Source organism: Marmota marmota, unplaced genomic scaffold, assembly GCF_001458135.2.
Source record: "Marmota marmota marmota unplaced genomic scaffold, marMar, whole genome shotgun sequence".
Taxonomy (NCBI): domain Eukaryota; kingdom Metazoa; phylum Chordata; class Mammalia; order Rodentia; family Sciuridae; genus Marmota; species Marmota marmota.
In genome coordinates this window covers 18,282,831-18,297,469 of record NW_026000068.1, presented here as the reverse complement: position 1 = coordinate 18,297,469, position 14,639 = coordinate 18,282,831, and the positions used below count along the sequence as shown (strand labels likewise).

The following is a 14,639-nucleotide window of genomic DNA, read 5'->3' as shown; positions in this document are numbered from 1 at the left end:
AAGATATACACATCTATACTCAACTTTATTCATCACTGGGAAACAGCATATAACATAATGAATCTAGTAACATGACTAAAATCCAAAAACCTGATAATACCAAATGCTGGTATGGAGCAAAAGGAGCTTTCATTCATTTGCTTGTGGAAAGATAAATGGTAGTGTCACTTTGGAAGACAGTTCGACAGTTTCTTATAAGGCTAAACATAGTCTTATATGATCCAGTGATCATGCTTCTAAGTTTTTATGTAAATTGAGTTGAACACTTACATCCTCACAAAAATCTGAACATGAATACTTATAGCTGATTTATTCTTAATTGCTCCAAATTGAAGCAACTGAAATATCTTTCAGAAGGTGAGTGTATAAACAAAATGGTACATCCATATGATGGAATATTATTTGGCAATAAAAAGAAATGAGCTATCAAGTTATCAGAGGATCTGGAGAAGCATATTTCTTAGGGGGAAATATAAGAGGAGAAAAGGCAATCTAAAAAGGCTAGATACAGATATGACTTAAATTATGAGACATTCTACAAAGGGTGAACTACAGAAACAGTAAAAATATTCGTGGTGACAGCTGTTTTTATGAACAGCAGCAGAATATATCGTCTTTGTTTCAATGTAAATAGTGCAGCTCTTTTTTTCACTGAGCTAGATAAAATGAGGACCAAGTGATAAAGAAAATATGGATTGTTGCTTTCTGGTTGCATAATCATGGCAGAACAATAGTGTAGAAATGTTTTTAAGTGTTTCATCTAACACTAAGGAAAATGAAAATGTGCCACAGTTTGAGAAAAAAGAATGTGCAAATTCTAATGGAAACTACTTGAACTGAAAGGAAAATTGGTAGGCAGATAATTTATTAAACAAAGTAATTTACTTTGGAAACCATATTATTTGAAAGGGAAATATTGTTGTAAGGCTTTTCTTCCTTACCTTGAAGAGAACAGAGGATTAGTTTTCACTTGTAAAATTAAGTAACTAGGTCTAGTGATCCTAAGCTTCAAAAAACATACTGTTTTAGGATAATAATGATTTATTTTATTCAGTATACAGTTAGAACAGATAAAAAGTATAAAATAAACCATTTCTTTAGGCTTTCAGTAACCATCTTAAATTTTTATAAACCATGCTCTGCATTACTATTTAGACTGAATCTGAGTTTTAGCTATTGCTTGCTTAATGGAACCCATTGTGATATTCTAAATAACTAATAAAAACTGATCATTTTCATTTCAGGAAAAAAAAAACTACTTCCAGGTGAGTATGTTGTCAAAAAAAAAAAAAGCAAATCCTATACATTTCTTAATGAAAACAAGAAAAAATGCCTATATGTTCAGAAGTTGAAAGAGAACATTTAATTTTTTTACTGAAATCCAAGGGAGTTTGGATTATGAGACAAGGAACTAGATAGTTAATTTAAAAGGTCCCATTTCTGTTTCTTGATTCCTTAACACAGTTGTTCTAAACTTGATTGACTCACCTCTTAAGTCGTTTATCTCCAGTTTTCAGTGCCAAACACTGTGTAATAAATTAGTCCAAACTTAAACGTATCTTTCTTTTGTTAGACTTACTCACTTGCATTTTAATGTTATTTTGAGTAGATGGGAAACACATGGAGTTAGATAACAAATGAATTGCTGAGGCTGGCTTTAAACTTGCTATCCTTTTGCCTCAGCTTCCCAAGCCACTGGGATTACAGGCATGCACAACAGCAACTGGTTAGTAATACACTTTTGAAAGAGGAATGGATCACAGCAAAATCAGGGAGAAATAAAAAATCCTTAGAAACAAATGAGAATAGAGGTACAACATAACAAAATCAAATAGAGGCAGTTCTAGGAGGAACATTTATAGCATTGACTTACTACATTCAAAAAATAGATATCAATGTAGGGTTGATTTAGCATACACAAATCAATAAATGTAACTCACCATATACGTAGAGTTAAGGACAAGAATCACATGATTATCTCATTAGGTGCAGAAAAAACAAACCTCAGCACTCATTCATGTTTAAAATGCTAAAGAAACTAGGGATAGAAGGAATTTACCTCAGTGTTGTAAAGGCTCTCTCTCTGTACAACAAACCCAAAGCTGCCATCATACTGAATGGAGAAAAACTGAAAGTTTTTCCTCTAAAAACAGGAACAAGACAGGAATGTCCGTTCCCACCACTGCTATTTCACACAGTCCTTTAAAATCTAGCCAGAGCAACCAGGCAAGAGAAAGAAATTAAAGGGAAACATAGGAAAGGAAGTCAAATTATCTGTTAGTTGATATGATCCTATATCTAAAAGACTCAAAAAAATTCCACCAGAAGACTTTAGAGTTGTTAAAAATTTCAACAAAGTAGAATGATACAAGATCAGTATATATAAATAATCACTGCTGAGAAGGAACCTAAGGAAACTATACCATTGATAATACTCTCAAAAAGAAATACAAATAAAAGAGAATAATTGAAAATAAATCTAACCAAGGATGTGAAAAGTCTCTACAATTAAAACTGTAGAACACTGAAGAAAGAAGTTGAAGAAAACTTTAGAAGATGGGAAGATCTACCATGTTCTTGGTTAGGTAGATTAAATATCAAAATGACTGTATAAAAGCATTTTACAGATTCAGTGCAATCCCCATTAAAATAGCAATGGCATTCTTCACAGAACTAGAAAATTTTAGTTTTAAAATTGCATTCTAAAATTCCTTTGGAAGAATAAGAGACCCAGAATAGCCAAAGCAATCCTGAGAAAGAAGAGCAATACCAGACCTCAAATGGTCCTGGGAAAACTGGATAGCCATTTGTCTACATATGTCTTTCACCCTGCACAATCAACAACTCAAAGTAGATATGAATTAGACCAGAAAATCTGCGATTGCTAGAAGAAAACATAGGCCTGACATTCCAACATATAGGCACAGGCACCGACTTTTTTTAACAAGACTTCTAAAGCACCAGAAATATAATCAAGAATCAATAATTTGGATGGCATAAAATTAAAAAACTTCTGCACAGCGAAGGATAGAAGAGCCATAAAGAGGAATGAAATAATGGTATTTGCTGATAAGTGGATGGAAATGGACAACAACATGCTAAGTGAAATAACGCATATAACGAAGTCAGGGTCAAATGTTTTTTCTCACACGTGGAAGCTAGACAAAAATAAAGAATAAAAGGAGGGCTCTCATGAGAATAAAAGAAGGATCAGTGAAGTAGAGGAAGGAGATTGTTTGTTCAGGAGGAGGGACAGAAAAGGGGAGGAATAGTGGAATGAAACTGACTGAACTATCCTTTGTACATATATGAGTAGACCACAGTGAGTTGAACCTTTATGTGTATAATGCCCTTTCAAAAACAAACTGAAGTAGAAGAAAGGTAGAGTAGAGGAAAGAACAGTGGGAGTGAGGGGGCTAAAGGGAAAGTACTAGGGACTGAGTTGGAGTAAATTATATTCTATACTTGTACAGTTATATCAAAATAAATTCCAATTATGTATTACTATAATGCACTAATAAATTTTTATAAAGATATGAGCATTTCTCACTTCTTGAAAAGTTTCCTATGTCCCTTTGTCAGTCCATCCCCATTGTTTGCTCCATAAAACTGTTGATGTGCTTTTTGTCAATGTAAATTAATTTTGCCTCTTCAAATTTCTTGTAAATGGAATCATAAAATTGCAAATTTTTTTGTTTAAGGCTTCTTTTACTTAGGATAATTGTTTCTAAGCTTCTTCAATGTTGTTTATATCAGTAGTTTCTTTTTATTGTTGAATAAGAGTCCATTGTGTGCATATAATTCAATTTGTTTATTTACCTGTTTATAGACATTGCATTTTTTTCTGGTTTGGGCTATTAATAATATTTCCATAAGCTTTCATTTATAAGTCTTTCAGTAGACCTATATTATTTCTGTGGACTGTATGCCTGAGAATGGAATTGCTGGACAATAATAATAAGTAAACATTTAACCTTATAAAAGCTCACCAAACAGTTTTGTACTAGACATATGAGAGATCCAGTTGCTCCACATCATTACTAGTAATTTGTATTGTCAGTCTTGTTAATATTATGCATTCTTTTGTGTATGTTAGAGTATCTTCTTGCAATTTTAATTTGTATTTTCTTAAGTAATGATGATCATCATTTCTACTGCTTCATAGTCATTTGTGTATCTTTGGTTAAGTTTGTTCAAATTTTCTTTTTTTTTTGACTTACAAGACTATATATTTGGAATACAAGTCCAAGTCCATAGATATCTATCTATACCAATATCTATGTAATATTTTCTGTTTATGGCTAGCCTAATTTTCTTAATAGTATCTTTAGAAAAATAAGCTTTTAATTTTGATAAAGTCTAATTTGTTGTCTCCATTTTTTCTTTTTTAAATTGAATTTATTTTTAATTATTACACAAAAAATTAGAAACAGTACATACTAGCCAGATGTGGTGGTGCACACCCATAATCCCTGATACTTGGGAGGCTTAGGCAGGAGGATCACAAGTTCAGAGCCAGCCTCAGCAGTTTAGCGAGGTCCTCTGCAACTTAGTGAGATTGTCTCAAAATAAGAAATAAAAAGGGCTCTGGATATTGCTCAGTGGTTGAACCCTGGGTTCAATCTCTGGTACCAAAAAAAAAAAAAAAGACAGCACCAGAGAAAGAAATTGTACACACTAATGGGCAATAGGATAATGTCTATTAGTCCATGTGCTTTTTGCTGGTTGATCTGTTTCTCATTCCCATAGAATCATCTAAATTTATGTATCAAAATAATAGTTTTCACAAATTTTATGACGCTTTTGTTCTCAATGCTATTGGGAATAGTAAAGGTTTTTTTTATTTTACTTTGCTTTTAAAATAATCATCCACCCACAAAACAGAAACAGAAGTGGATTTATATTCTACATCACTCACATTTGCTTAAGAAGAATATAGAAGCAGAGAGTACCTAATCCAAGAGAAGGAGTAAGAGAGGGATGTTATTATTTATTCTAGTGTACATGTAGATGCCTCATAACACCATTGTATCAGATTAACCCTCTGAATTATACTTCATGGTTTTAAACTTGAAACTGTGATTGCACCTTTCTTTTAAATCTCTAATGATTTTGATCATCAGTTAAATCAGGGCATAACCAGTGAATGCCTTGATTAATATTAGTTCAAAGATCTACATCAACATGTATGTAGTCCTACTTTTGTTAAGGAATGAAGAACTCTCTTTAAAGTAATTTGGCTATATTATTATAACATTAGTTTGCTACTTCATTACCATAAGCTACTATCTGGAACTTCAAGTGATGGTATGGCCCTGTTTAACTTATATAGTCTCATTTGCTGTGTTATAGGAATTATCACTTGTTGCTGTAGAATGACACAAGTTTTATATGCTGGAAAAAGAAACATAATTTTATATCTAGCAAAACAGAGTTGCTAGCAGAGTCTAGTATTTCTCCTAAGTACGATTAGAAAAGATACAACAGTCCTACCAAGGTTAAAATCACATCTAATACTAGCTGTGGAACCCTGAGTGAATTGTACATTTTCCTCTTTGCCCCATTTTTCTCATCTATAAAATAGGAATGGTAATAGCACCTATCTCACAGAGTTGTGACTGGGTATTTTGGTTGTTTTGTGGTGCTGGGGTCAAACCCAGGGCCTCATGTGATGACAGGTAATGCCTTACCAGTAAGCTACATCCCCAAACGTGTTACAAGGTTTAAATGCATTGGTTTGTTAGAAGATTGCCTGATATTTTCGTTAGCTATTATTATCACTACAAGTACTATTAGACCTTTCTGAGACTCTGTATACACTTCTATTACAAAAGTTTTGATATTATAAATATAATTAATAATTTGTAAATACAAATGCTGATTTCCAAGCCTTTTCTGTAACTTTTTTAGCATGATAGTAGACTATATTTTATATATTTATCAAAAAGTGTTATACAGAGTATACCTAGTGTGTAAGTGAATAAAATTAAAAGTGAGATCTAATGTATCTAGTCTGTTTTTGAATGAAATCAGCTTTTGCTGTAGCTGTAATTTATTGCTATTTGACTTATTGGAAAATTTTTGTTTCTGAAATTGTTTCTTAGTAGATAAATTGAGTGGTTATTACCAAAGTATATCATTTAATATCTAATATCTTTTTTTTTTTTCTTTATGGTGGTGGTGGAAATAGTGCCTCAGTGTGTTTGGAGAATAAATGTGGATATCCCTGAAGAAGCTAATCAGAATCTTTCCTTCAGTTCTGCTGAACGATGGTGGGAACAGACAGATTTGACCAAACTAATCATATCAAACAATAAACTTCAGTCACTGACAGATGACCTTAGACTCTTACCTGCACTGACTGTTCTTGATGTAAGTTGAATATAATTATGTGTTGTTGGTTGAAGAAACTCCAAAGCTAAATTTAGGCTTTGATAAGCAGAAAACTCTTCATGTTAAGTTGATACAGTCAAAGGAAAAATAACATTATTATGTCATGCATTGCATAATGGTTAAGGGTATAAAACATAAGGTTTTAATTCTGACTTTCCCACTTAACAGCCAGTGACTTTGGGAAAGTTGCCTATTTGTGCTTTAGTTTCCGTATCTATCAATGAGGAAAGATACTACTGTTTTTAATTATTAGAATTCTCTGTGTTAACACGTACAATCAGTATTGTTGCTTCTACTCATCTTTTTTTCTTATTGTTATATTTTATCATCACTATGACTCTAGACATTAAAACAAGTGTAGTACTTAAGGGTTTTTTTTTTTTTTTGTAATTCACTTTCAATCTCACTGACTTAAACTATTAAACTCAAATTTTTATGATTTTTATTAAGGTATTCAGTTTTTAGTCTCTAGTCACTATGTCATGGTAAATTGGAGCATTAATAGTTACTTTAAAGTATATAAACTTCTGGTTTACATAGCAACATCAAAAGTCCTGTAATTCATGTGTGAAAAAGATTGAATGTAAATAGTGAAATTTCTAGAGAAGTTTTTTTTGTGTGTGTGTGTTTATTTGTGAAATGATTGAATTGGCCTACTCCAAGATACTTTCTCCCTTAAAAACAGTATGTTTCTGTGAGAACATGAGAGAAATTCTTCTCTCCCTTATGTAATTTTTGTATATGTTGACGTAAATAATTTCTTCACCTGTACATGACATTAAAACTCCAATCCATGAGGTGAAGCTTTTTTGTTTTATTTTGGTAATATTTAAAATCAATAACTTATTACTTCATGATTTCTGAGCAGTAGTTGGGTCAGTTTTAAACCCCTTTTCCTCTTCTACACTCAGAACAAATTACAAATAGGTGTCATGTCATTGAATTAGAAGAACAGGGATTATTAGTGAATAATTTTGTATAATACCAAGCTCATGTGTTGTTAATTATAAGAATAAGAATACTGACTTCCTTTTAATGATTTTAGATACATGATAATCAGCTGACATCACTTCCTTCTGCTCTGAGAGAACTTGAAAATCTTCAGAAGCTTAATGTCAGGTAAAATTTAAGCTTATTTATTTCTAATGTTGCAATTATAATGGTATAGATTTAGTATTCTTTAAAATTATTTTCTAACATTAGAAAATATCATGAGGCTGGGGCATAGCTCTGAGGTAGAACCTGTGCGTAACATCCATGAGGCCCTGGGTTCAGTACCCAGCACCAAAAAAAAACCAAACAAACAAACAAAAAAACCTTTGTGTTATCTTAGAAAGTAGTTGAATAAGAATTTTAATTTCTTTTTTTAATATTTATTTTTTAGTTATAGGTGGACACAATGCCTTTATTTTATTTTTTGGTACTGAGGATCGAACCAAGTGCCTCACGCATGCTAGTCAAGCGCTCTGCCTCTGAGCCACAGGCCCAGCCCTTAACTTTTAATTCTTAATTAGTTGTCCTTTTTAAAAAGATGGGTTTTGCTATATTCTCCAGGTGGTCCCAGAACAGCTGTGCTCAAGCAATTCTCCTGACTTAGCCCCATGTAGCTAGGACTATAGACTGGCCCCTCTGCTCTCAGCAGAGCATTTGTCTTTGTGTTTGGTTTTAGAATTCCCTACATGTTTTCTGGTTTTATGAATTTAAGGCCAGTTGATTTAAAATAAATGTTTTTGACTTCTTACCTAGCATGTGCAAAGCCCTGGATTCAGTCCCCATTACCAAAAAAAGAAAGTGTTTTATGTTTATGAGATAATATAAAAAGATTCAGGTCATATCAAGTTTTAAATTACTATCACGACCCATATGAAGTTTACTCAGTTTCCCCAAGTTAGGGCAGTGAGTCAAATTAGAAATATTAAAAGTATGAGAAATTTAAGAAATAAGACCAAACATGAAAATAAGTAAAAGAGCAGAATTCAATTAGGACCAACTTTGATGGAGACTGGGTCTAACTCCCCAAAATGAAGTCATTTAAATGAATGGGAACACCACTGGGATTCCGAGTAAAGAACTTCCTGAAGAAACAGGAAGAAGATAGTAGAAACAATTCCTCTGGATGTTAGCAGGTTAGGCCCACCTCCTGTACCTCAGGGGCAGCTGCTTTTGAACCTAGGACTGTTAGCTAAGGCAGGGCATCAGCATAATCTGGCATTATCTAACAGGGAATTTCACTTAGGAGCTCCAAGGAAAGCAACCTCCCTGCCTTGTTATGGCTCAAACAAGCCCATAATTCATACACGGGCTCCAACAAATTACCTCTATATTCTAGAAAGTATCTAGACAATAAAGAAGAGTTATTTATTAATCAATTCCTTTATTAATGCTGAAGAATTTTCTGGTTGTTTTGTGTGTGTGTGTGTGTGGTGCCTGAGATCAAACTCACACATGCCTCACACATGCTAGGCAAGTTCTCTACCACTAAGCTAAATCTCCAACCCTCAGGGTTTTTAATATTAGCAGTTTTTAAACTTTTCCAAGGACCCCTTGTGTTCCATGCATGTTTCTGGTACTGTCATTGGCAGATAGGATGCTAGGTGGCTGAGGCTCTAAATGCTTCCTCCCAATTAACACCCAGATTTATAAGAAAGAATATCTTTGCCCTGTCTGTTATATAGACATAGATTAAGAGAAAGAAGTTAGGGGAGATTTCATTTAGGAAAAGAAACAAAAGGTTCTTTAAAACGCAGTTTGAAAAACTGGTTATAAAACAGATATGGTTATAGATCTATTTAACACAGTATAGTCAGTTCTGTTTTCTAGTGGTAAGTTAACTGGTTTGAGGGAAACAGTCCCTAAAATAACAGTCCTCATTTGGTGAAAAACTTGAAATTACCATAAATCAGAAAAACTATCTACACCTGATGGGCTGTGGATCAGTGGTAACGCACTTGCCTGGCATGTGTGAGGCACTGGGTTCGATTCTCAGCACCATATATAAACAAATAAAGGTCTATCAGCAACTAAAAAATAAAAAAACAACTATCTACACTTGAAAAGGTGCTAAATGTTTAGATATGCATCAGAGGATCTTCCTCTTATAAGTCAAAAGTATAGACAGAGCTTGCAAGGACAAGAGTGAGGAGTATTAAGCTTGGGGGGGGTCAGCTTTAGATTCGCAAATGTTAAGTATATGAATTTCAAGATGGAGGAAATATATAGCTAGAATTACATCTTTTCCCATCTCAATCTTTATCAAATATACCCAGACTTCAGCTACATAACCTAGAATAATAACCAACTTTTAATAGTCTTACTCGTTCTTATTTTAGAAAACAAGAACGAATGGCTTGTTTTGGCTTTTTTGTTGTAGCTAGTTTTTTTTTTTTAATGTAATTTAAGGTTATTATACAGCCCCTCATATTTCTATTTCCCCCTGTTAGTGCATGAAGTAACTGTGTCATGATAGTAGAGTAGAATTCATAAGTGAATAATGAAGTTGTGATAAATTTGGGAGTCTCTTCATTTCTCTCTTAATAACCAGGGAACATATCATCCTCAGTGATGTGGGACTTCTCCTAAATCAGTAAACTGAGTATCTCTAGAGAAGGGTACAACTGAAAAGTTCAGAGTGGAATTGACATGTCAGGCCCTCAAACAGAACTAGATATTTTTGTCTTGAATGCTATGTTTATAACCTTACCTCCATATAAAATATAACTCTTCTGTAGGGTGTGGGTAAATGTACACAAGTCAGATACAGTATAAAAAGTTACAATAAGTACAAAAAGTAAGAGTACAATAACCCAGTGCCTCACACATGCTAGGCAATTAAGAGTACAATAAGTCCTTTCATGATACATGTAAAATTAAGTTGACTATAAGCAAGAAATTAGAAGTTCACTGATTATATGTTTATTTAGAAACTTTATTTCTTTAAGATTCTAATTTGGTTACTTTAGATTACTGTTATTTTAATGAGTATATATTTTTGGAAAGTGAATTTTGATAAGTACTTAAAATTAATAACCATGTCTTATTTTTCTAACAGGTTCACATAGTTGATTAGCAAGAATGTCTTTGATAAATATCTATTGCGTTGTTTACTAAATTATTCAGCATTTATTTTATCAATCAATAGCCATAACAAACTGAAAATGCTCCCTGAAGAAATTACAAATCTAAAAAACCTGAAAGGCCTGTACCTCCAGCATAATGAACTAACTTACATACCAGAGGGATTTGAACAACTTTCCAATTTAGAAGATTTAGTAAGTTGTGATTTTCTGATTTTGTGCTATTGTGGCTGGTGGGATTTTTTCATCAGACTGAGAAATGTGATATGATTGCAATTGTGGGACCTGGATGGCTGATTTTATGATTAGGTTATCAGAAATTGTGTATTTAAATTAAATTGCTAAATCAATAATTGTAAACTTGTTTTTCCTATGTTACTAAATCAACTTCAAGTTATAACTCAGGACTAGAGTTTGGAAAAAAGCAAAGAAGGTGACTATTCAGAGACTTATATCTTAGAAGGAAGTTGTCTTTAGCATATATCAATTTTCTTCTATCCCTATACTGCTTTTTTTGTTGTTGTTGTTGCTTTAATGTATTTTTTATTGTAGATGGACACAATACCTTTATTTATTTATTTTTATGTGGTGCTGAGGATTGAAACCAGTGCCTCACACGTATTAGGCTAGTGCTCTACCACTAAGCCACAACCTCAAACCGCCCCCAATACTGTTTTTGTTCTTTATGTTACCTATGGCCCAGCCCTGTGAGTATCTAGATAATCCCTTCAAAACATGCCTTTTCTTCTCTATTTTCCAAAATGGCCATATTTCCTACTAAAACTTTTATTTTACGTTTTACTTATCCTTAATAGAGATAATGATAAAGCAAAAGAAATAGTATTTTAATCATATTATTAATAATAAAAACAATAAGAACTTTGCTTCGTGTTTTACATATGGCAAGTTAAATAGTTCTATCCCTTAATATATTAAGAAACTGAGAAAGTGCATCCCTTTTTCTGCAGTTTACCACCAAAGGAATAAGACTCTACTGTAAAGTATTCCATCTTAAAGAATTTAGTCACATCAAATGAGAGGTTCTCATATATGTTATGTATTCTAAATAGTTATTTCCTATTGCATTTTGGTTCTTTTCCCTTTTACATGTTTTCAACAGTTCATTTGTGTCATGTTAACCTTAAACTTTCTCACTAAAGTAAAAATTAATCCTTTTACTTCTATTTATTCTGTAAGTACAACCTCCTTGATACTCTCCTCAATTGCTCTAGTGTTTGAAAAAAAAAATATACATGTCCAAGCTATTCTTTCAACATTTTGTTGTTGTTCAGTCTGGTCAGATTGGAAATTAGATTACAGAATAAAAAGGCATATGTAGATAAAATGAATGAGAAAAGGGGACTATCAGATTTTCTTATAAATTTTTTAAAATTTTATAAATATTAAAAGTAGTTGATATTTAAAAAGCATACATTAGAGTTAAAAGCTGGCAAGAAACTTTATAATAAATGAAGTTTCCTAGTTCTGCTTTATGGGTTCTCAGTCATTAGCATAATAAAATTTTCCTTTGATAATTGTGTTCTTAAGGATTTAGTGTCAAATAAATCATGAATATGGAAAACAACATATTAAAACAGATTAAAATGAGAAATACCTATGACCATTTAAATTACTAATATTAACATTATAAAAACTGCTTAGCCCAATGGCACTAAATAAATATTTGTTGAAGTAATACTGGCATAAATATGGATTAGTGTATAAATAGTATACTTATGTTTTATGCCTTTACCAACTACAATAATTTAATGTTTTATTTTATCAGTAATACGTTGTAGAATTTAGAAGGAACGGAATAACTTGGCATAAATATGGATTAGTTTATATATGGCCATACTTATGTTTTATATCTTGCTACAGTAATTAAATACTTAATTTTATCAGTAATTCCATTTAGAATTTAGAAGGGATTTTTATTAGAATGATTGGGGTTTTTTAAAATGCTTTCAAAATCGCTGGGCTTGGTGACACACACCTGTAATCCCATTGGCTAGGGAGGCTGAGGCAGGAGGATTGTGAGTTCAAAGCCAGCATCAGCAGTATCGAGGTGCTAAGCAACTCGTGAGACCTTGTCTCAAAATTAAATACAAAATAGGGCTGGGGATGTGGCTCAGTGGTCAACTGCCCCTGATTTCAATCCCTGGTACTCCCCACCAAAAATGTTTTGAGAATTTCTGAATTAATTTGTCAGCAATTATTTTTTAAGTTTTTCATTTTAGAAAACTGTTAGATTTATTATAGTTGTAAATATATGCCCTTTAACCAGCTTGTCCTAATGTTAACATTTGTGTAGTTATGAAACATTTGTAAAAAATCAGAAATTCATATTGGCATAATTCTAACTATAGATTTTAATTCATTATTTCCCTAGTTTTTTTTTTTTTTTTTAACTACTCTTTTTATTCCAGGTTCTAATCCTAATCCCATTCTATTTAATTTCTGAAACTTTCAATAATATATAATATTATTAGCAAGCAATTCCTTGATTTTTATTTGAGAATTAGAGTTGTAGATTATATTGTTATATGTTGTAGATTATTACAGTGTTATATTAGTAAATTTTTGTAAAAATGAGCTGATTCAGCTTTTTACTGTTTTCTATCTCTGTTTATTCAGTTACAGAATACAGTTGTTTAATATTTGACTTATTGAAAATCTTCATAGCTATTTTAAGTCATTTTTTTCTTATTCATTCTTACCATTGACCCTACCTAACATTTTGCTGATAGAAAATGGAACATTTTACACTTAATTCAAGTGTTATAAGAACTACCTGATTTATAACATTGTTTTTTAAAGGATTTTTTAAAAATAGTTCTCTCATTTAAAGAAAAAAGAGAAACTTCAAAATTTAAAGAAACATTGAAGTATAGAGATAAATTAAGCTAGCTCGAATGCATCAAAAATAAAGACTTCTATCTTGGCAATGTAAACTTCCGAAGTCAGCAGAACCAAGAGAATATATTTTTTGTCAGAAATTGAAATGACCACTTTTTCCACTTTGTTTTTCTTTCTTTCAGGAACTTTTCTATCTTGCAAAGATGTCTTTCATTTGTTATTATGGGTTACCAATAATGTACCTAATTCATTCAATAGAAGGACAAAAGACATTTATGCATTGCAAACATAACATGATATACTGTGCCTTAGTTTTAATAGTAACCTTTATGTTAAATTTTTTTTTAAATTTTTTATTGTTGGTTGTTCAAAACATTACAAATTTCTTGATATATCATATTTCACACTTTGATTCAAGTGGGTTATGAACTCCCATTTTTACCCCATATACAGATTGCAGAATTACATCAGTTACACATCCATTGATTTACATATTGCCATACTAGTGTCTGTTGTGTTCTGCTGCCTTTCCTATCCTCTACTATCCCCCCTCCCCTCCCCTCCCCTCCCCTCTTCTCTCTCTACCCCCTCTACTGTCATTCATTTCTCCCCCTTGTATTATTTTTCCCTTTCCCCTCACTTCCTCTTGTACGTACTTTTGTATAACCCTGAGGGTCTCCTTCCATTTCCATGCAATTTCCCTTCTCTCTCCCTTTCCCTCCCACCTCTCATCCCTATTTAATGTTAATCTTCTTCTCATGCTCTTCGTCCCTACTCTGTTCTTAGTTACTCTCCTTATATCAAAGAAGACATTTGGCATTTGTTTTTTAGGGATTGGCTAGCTTCACTTAGCATAATCTGCTCTAATGCCATCCATTTCCCTGCAAATTCTATGATTTTATCATTTTTTAAAGCAGAGTAATACTCCATTGTGTATAAATGCCACATTTTTTTTATCCATTTGTCTATTGAAGGGCATCTAGGTTGGTTCCACAGTCTTGCTATTGTGAATTGTGCTGCTATGAACATCGATGTAGCAGTGTCCCTGTAGCATGCTCTTTTTAGGTCTTTAGGGAATAGACCGAGAAGGGGAATAGCTGGGTCAAATGGTGGCTCCATTCCCAGCTTTCCAAGAAATCTCCATACTGCTTTCCAAATTGGCTGCACCAATTTGCAGTCCCACCAGCAATGTACAAGTGTACCCTTTTCCCCACATCCTCGCCAGCACTTGTTGTTGTTTGACTTCATAATGGCTGCCAATCTTACTGGAGTGAGATGGTATCTTAGGGTGGTTTTGATTTGCATTTCTCTGAC

At 32.6% G+C, this 14,639-nt stretch overlaps 1 protein-coding gene across 3 annotated transcripts in view; it reads left to right on the top strand.

Annotated features, from left to right (window-relative positions):
• The window catches only part of Lrrc40 (leucine rich repeat containing 40), a 60,889-nt gene that overhangs the window by 3,551 nt on the left and 42,699 nt on the right, over nt 1-14,639 (top strand). For 2 of the 3 annotated variants that reach the window (XM_048814052.1, XM_015490499.2), the window contains exons 2-4: nt 6,191-6,372; nt 7,439-7,512; nt 10,532-10,661. In XM_048814052.1, the coding sequence (XP_048670009.1) occupies nt 6,191-6,372; nt 7,439-7,512; nt 10,532-10,661 (386 nt within the window). The remainder of the gene's footprint in view (nt 1-6,190; nt 6,373-7,438; nt 7,513-10,531; nt 10,662-14,639) is intronic. The other variant, XM_015490500.2, reaches the window with a different exon arrangement.